A 6,219-nucleotide genomic window follows, 5' to 3' on the forward strand; every position below is an offset into this window, starting at 1 on the left:
CTCCGGATGAGGAGGCTGTCCTAACGTCACAACAGACCTCGTGTGTGTCCCAGGATGACACCACGGAGGATGCGCCGCGCCGGATCTCCACCATCGGGCTCGGCTCCGGCCTCACAGGAAGGGGCGGCGGTGCCCGGGGCGGCCACCGGGGAGGGATGGTGAGCGGCGGTGCCCGGGGCCGGCGTCTGCCCATGGTCGGACGTGTGCCACGCCAGTCATGGGGAGAAGAGAGGAAGAGGGGTGGACGTGTGCTGCCAGTTCTGTGGAAGAAGAGAGTTGGGGACGGCGGCTGTGGTGGAGCTGAGGCGGGTGCGGGTGTGAGAGCGAAGAGGAGTTAGGGTTGTGGATGGCATGCTGCACACGAGCTATGCGAACCGTCGATGGTTGGATCCATGGTGAAGGAAACGTTTGGTGCTAGACGGGCCTGCGAAAATTACGTCCGATCTTGAACTCCTGGCCCAAGCTAAAGTTACCGGACGTAATAGCACTTTCATATTTAACTTTTTTATTTTTTTATTTTAAGTAAAGTTAATAATGTTAACAATTGCATTTGCAAGATTAACGCGATACTTCAATTTTATGGGTTGCACATAAACTCGACTACATAAACAATGTTGTTATGATTTTTCGAGGAGTTAGTTTAAGGCTGCTTCTTTGGGTCTGCGCGCCCCTAGTTCAAGCCCTCATTGGCTTTTTTCAGTATATCGGCAATAAACTTTAATTGATAAAAAAGAAACTGCAACAAGTAACATAATGTGATCATAGCCTAGTGATTTGTCTGCTACTTGTGGTCTTCGAGATCCCGCGTTTGAGCCCGGCGTTGGATCTTTTTTATGTTAATATTAATATTAAATTCTACGCATCCACACCTGCTACTAGTGTTAATCTACGGCAACACCAAGTGTGGCACTGAGATGGTTGGGCCTATGTAAGCACGGTGTGTGAGCTAGGTGGGGGGCCACTTCTTTTTGGCGACAGACAGATGGACGATGGTACACCTCTTTTTAACTGTACACGTGGGCCGGCTAAAATATGCGCGCGAGGTCGATGTAAGCTGGGCGCCGGAGCTCAATGTAAGTGGCGCGCTCGAGCTAGGTGGGGCCCACTTATTTTTTAGCGACAGACAGAGGGACGGTATACATATGTTTAGCGACAGACAGTTCAACGCTAAATATGAATACCTATAGCGGCAGACACTAAATGGCTAAATCAGGATTTAGCGTAAGATGGTCTCTAAGTTATCTTTAGCGTCAGATCATCCATCGCCAAATATAATTTTTAGCGTCAGATGTCTGACGGTGAAGCGGTGTTGTGGTGTAGTGGGCGGCTAGGCTCGAGTGCGGTGTTAGCGGGTGCAGTCTCCAGTACCCGGACCCAATAAGAAACATCGGACCCAATATGAAACAAACCCGACGCAGGAATCTTCAAGACCTTCCAACGGACAGAGCGTCGCCTGAAACATGCTCAGATTTCAGGCGACTGCACAATAGGAAAAGTAAAAAAAATATCTAATTACTTACCAAATTTCAGTCAGCATGTCACGTAATAAGTGAACACAAAGCTCTATAACTGTACTACGAAGTCTCAAACATTTTTTGTCTTCCCATTGGATGTCTGCAGCAGCAGTGGTCGGCGGCTCTAGGACACACGGATAAGTAATAGCAGTTCCAAGTGCACAAGAGACGGGAGATCGCCGGTCGCCCTCGGCACGCCAGATCAAAGACGTTACGTGAATGAACTAATGAAGCACCAGCACAATTACTTAGATACCCTTCTTAACATTAAAGCACTTATAGTTAGTCTCAACGGTTCATTAATGATCAAAGGGGAGGAACCACAGTTTGCCCTCAAGCACCGTAATACATGTCACTAATAATTAACAGAACAGTCACCGATGTATTCTACTCAGGCTTAAAATAACGTTCCACATGACACAAAAAATTTGGGAGTTACGTTACAAATACTGATCGATCTTAATTTGGAAACAAATACAATAATGAACCATGTGACGGATGAACTCAATGCATAAAAAAGAAGACTAGAATTTCTAAAATAAAATAAAGTGTCGTACCAGACAAAACTACGCAAGCAAACCTATCTAGGCATTGTCAGAACTAAAAGCCACATAGCAATTGGAACAACCAGTTTAAGCTCCCTGAAAGACTGAGATAGCCATCAACCAGCGGTGCCGCCTGCCACCCGAGAGGTCGAATTTGCCTTGTTCAATTCCTACATACTCCGTACGTACCTAAAAACGGAAAAACATATGATAATTGGTGGTCATACTTATTCTCCACATCATCTGCTGCGCCTGCTGCTATGGCATGGTACTACTATGGCATGGTCGGATGGACGCCTGCTGCGCCCCTGAGCCATCCAATCTTGAAGAATTCTTTGGATCTTGAGTACGGGACGGTTGGGATGGACGGCTGCTGCGCCCCTGATGTCATCCTCCAAAGCCTCCACCTCGTCTGCAACAGCAGCGTCGCATTTAATATCTATAGCCAGATGTTTGAGCCCTGCCAGGTTCTGCAACCCAAGGACGAGGCCACCTTCCCCAAACTTGAACTGGCACCGTGCCATCAGTTCCAGCTTGAGCCTTTGGAGCTTTGGCATGGCTCCCGGCTCAAACTCCAATGCCACCTCACGGCTGTTACTGAGCAAATTAAACTTGATCAAACGCTGGAATCCTTGTCTGCTGATTGCATGCCTTGCGTAGACGATGCAATTTAAGTCATTGGATAAGGTAACAGTAAGAGAGAGCAGCATGGGTAAACTTGCTAGAATATTTATTCCTTCCTTGCCTGCTTCACCACGAACAAAAATGCGGAGGCGGGTCAGGTTGACTAGTGAGCTAATTTGAGGGCCCACCCTATTTAAGTTATGTGTATCAAGAAGAAGCATTTGAAGCGGTGGTGGAGTAGGGACACACGAAGCCATGAATGAACATGTGGCATCAGGATCACTCTGCCACACACGTAGTCCTCGCAGGTGCCTGAACAGCCTGGAGAGCGTTGAGATACATGCTTCCTTGTGGTCCTTCATATCACGTAATTCAGTAGAGCATGGCCAATCAATTTCAAGTAATTTCAGATTGGTCAGATCACCGAGTCCTTGGATAAACTTTACAGATTGAATACCCAAATCGATCCTTGATAGCTCTTCCAATGCCTGCAGATTTCTGATTCCATCGGGTAGACGCACCAAACGAAGGAGATGAAGACGCACTAGCTTCTGCAACTGGATAATACTTGCTGGTAGCTTTTGAAGACAGTGCCATCTCACATCTAGTGTCTCCAGATGTTGCAGCTTTTCTATATCTTGTGAAAGCTTGCCGACCAAAGGATAATTGTGTAACCTCAAGTACTTCAACTGACCTAAACTTTTGACATGTCCAAGAGGGCATTCACAATATTCAACTTCAATATTCAGCACTCGCAAGACTTGGCTGTTTAAGAACTCTGTGGCATGCTTATTAACTAGAACTGAATTTGAGCCAAAGATATTGATGGATCGGATGTGAGCTCCATTTTTTATTGTCTTGGCAATCTCTTCCGCCCGGGAAGAAATGTCTTTTTGGATGGATAGACGGCGAATCTTGTTCGAATAATAATTTTTAGAAAAACCATTACCATTCCATATAGTAACAAAGTTGTCCTCCACGGCCTTTGATACAATGAACTCAAGTATGACATCATGAACTCTGCACTGTTTCACTGTTGCGCCGTGTCCCCCAACCTTGGTTGGCTGCACCAAACTTCTATTGATGAGCTCATTCAAGTAACTTCTCCCTAGCTGCTCCATACTTTCCCTGTCCTGTCCAGGAATCAGTCCTTCGGCTACCCATAGCAATATCAACTGTCGGCAATCAATGGGATAATCCTCTGGAAACACACTCAGATATAGCAAACAGCTCTTTAGATGGTGAGGAAGGTCAACGTAACTCAGCAGCAGAATTCTTTTCATCTTATCAATGGGAGAATCTTTGTCAACTACAGCAGCAATAGACCTCAATACATTGACCCAGACTTCCACTGCTTTGCTTCTGTTTGCTAATAAACCAGCTATACTGATTATGGCTAGTGGTAAGCCGCAACATTTCTTTAAAATATCATCGGATACTTTCCTCAAATCTGGGTGGCAATCATCACCGGACAAAAATAGCCTCTTAAAGAATAATCTTTGGGAGTCCTCATGACTAAGGGGCTTTGCTTGATACATTTGTGCAGCAATACCAGTACAACAAGATTTGGCTACTGCTTCAATGCGTGTTGTAGTAATAATTCTGCTTCCATTGTCATTGACAGGTAAGGCAGATCGTACAAGCTCCCATGCTGATACACTCCAGATATCATCAATCAAGATGAAGTACCTGCATACGTTGGTTGTGGAATCACATTATTAATTATGTAAGGCAAACCATGAATTGAAGCGTATTCCAGTGAAGTTAAAGATGTCGGAGAAATGTAAGATGGATCGTAGTGGCACACTTTTTTATCAGTAATTATTACACATGAGAAATGCAGTCTGTAAACTACCATTATTTAAAAAATATGTTACAACCTCCAAAATGGTAAGTGCCGCATTAGAACACCTAGAGACCCACTCAAAGACATGATGCATTCAGTTCAAAAACTGAGTTGCAAAATGAGATTTTTATGGATATTTAGAATTCTGGTCATATTTTCCAAGAAGTAATTTTATTGAATATGGATTATATGGTGTAAAGTAATTTTTTTACCAAAATGATGCACAGTTGACTTGAGTTTGTTCATTGTTGCAACATCTTAATGATGACATTTGATAGATATGCTGAGCCATTGAAGTATCTGAGGTAATTTTATGCTGTCAAGTTCATTAGGCCAGGAAAAAATGAATCATTTTTAAAAATTCCCAGAAAATTTCATAAATGGCCTAATAATTAGGTGAGCTCATGTGATGAACAAATATTGCACGACATTATTCTAGCTAGATGAACTGGTTAACTATTAGAAAAAGAAATAATATTGATTACCTCTTGTCCTTTAAGCATTCTTTCACTGTGCGGATGAGCTGCTCAACTGTCTCTAACATCTGTGACTGGTCAAAATGGCTCTTGCTTATTTGAGACAATATATCTCTAAGAAGTTTCTTCATATCTGGAGTTTGTGATACAGACACAAAAGCCCGGCTATCAAAAGCAGCTTCAGTGATTTTGTGGTACACCTCCATGGCGAGAGTGGTCTTCCCCTGTCCACCTATCCCATAGATGGACACCACCTTGTGCTCCTTGTCTTCACATCTCAATAAGCTGATGATCTCCTCACAAGGAGCATCGATTCCAACAAGATCCCTGGCCTCCTGAAAGAGTGCAGGTGCTCGAGGATCCAACATCACTGGCTGAGATGAAGAGGCGAGGAGACATTGATTAATGTTGCAGTAGCGTTTCCCCCGCTCGCTCTGCTCGCTCACGAGCCTCTTGAGTCGTCGGATCTCCTCTGCTATTTCTCTGTCCTTGAACAACGTTTTCACCATTTGAATGGCCTTGTGCACGAAGTTGGCCGTGGAACCTCCATCTCCATGGCTGTGATTGAGCACAAAACGGTCGATGCAATCCTCAATATCGTAGGACAGCTCACGCACCTTGCTCCTCCAGTCTTTGGCGAGTGGATCGATCTGGTCGTCGTCCTTGTCTTCGAGCATCAGCAGCATGGCTTCCATGGTGCGCAGCTCGTCTTGCAGGGACCGGATCCCTTGCTTGACGTCTCTGGCGAGGTTGTACTTGTCGGTGAGCATGGCGGCCAGCTTGTCGATGACAGAGCCCAACACACCCGTGGCGGTGCTCGAGATCATTTCAGCCATCTTGACTCGCGACTACTGGCTGAGTGAAATGCTAGCTAGCTTGTGCGGTGGTATGAGAGAGGATAGGTGATTCAGTTCTCAGGTTAAAGTGGGGCAAACAACAACGCATCTCATTAGTTAAATATATAATGGGATTCGATTCTATTTCTACGGCTGAGCACTGGGAACGACACGAAGTTTCCTTCCACTTTCCTCCGTAACCACTTTCTTCCACCAACTCTCTCTCTCTCTCTCTCTCAGTTTTTCTATTTCGGCCAGGCCATCTCAATCCGCAAGCCATGTGACGATAAGTGCTGCTGTGCTGGCCGACGTGCAACTTGCGATGTCACGCCAGGAAGTAAAAACAATATTCAACTGGTTGAAGACCAAGCAAACCCC

At 45.2% G+C, this 6,219-nt stretch overlaps 1 protein-coding gene across 1 annotated transcript; it reads right to left on the reverse strand.

The window, feature by feature from the left end:
• Positions 1–2,298: 2,298 nt before the first annotated feature.
• LOC136479789 (disease resistance protein RGA5-like) lies at positions 2,299–5,841 on the reverse strand. Its single transcript, XM_066477539.1, has 2 exons — positions 5,015–5,841; positions 2,299–4,372 (listed from the first exon to the last, which is right to left on the reverse strand). The coding sequence occupies exons 1-2, from the start codon at positions 5,839–5,841 to the stop codon at positions 2,299–2,301; spliced, it is 2,901 nt and encodes a 966-aa protein (XP_066333636.1).
• Positions 5,842–6,219: the final 378 nt, after the last annotated feature.

The sequence above is a fragment of the Miscanthus floridulus genome, chromosome 9, assembly GCF_019320115.1.
Source record: "Miscanthus floridulus cultivar M001 chromosome 9, ASM1932011v1, whole genome shotgun sequence".
In the NCBI taxonomy this organism is placed as follows: domain Eukaryota; kingdom Viridiplantae; phylum Streptophyta; class Magnoliopsida; order Poales; family Poaceae; genus Miscanthus; species Miscanthus floridulus.

Excerpts from the sequence above, each read along its gene's own strand:
- LOC136479789 (XM_066477539.1), bottom strand. The coding sequence starts at position 5,841 with ATGGCTGAAATGATCTCGAGCACCGCCACGGGTGTGTTGGGCTCTGTC. Across the intron at positions 4,373-5,014 it reads GAATGCTTAAAGGACAAGAG|GTACTTCATCTTGATTGATG; the intron begins GTAATCAATATT and ends CAACGTATGCAG.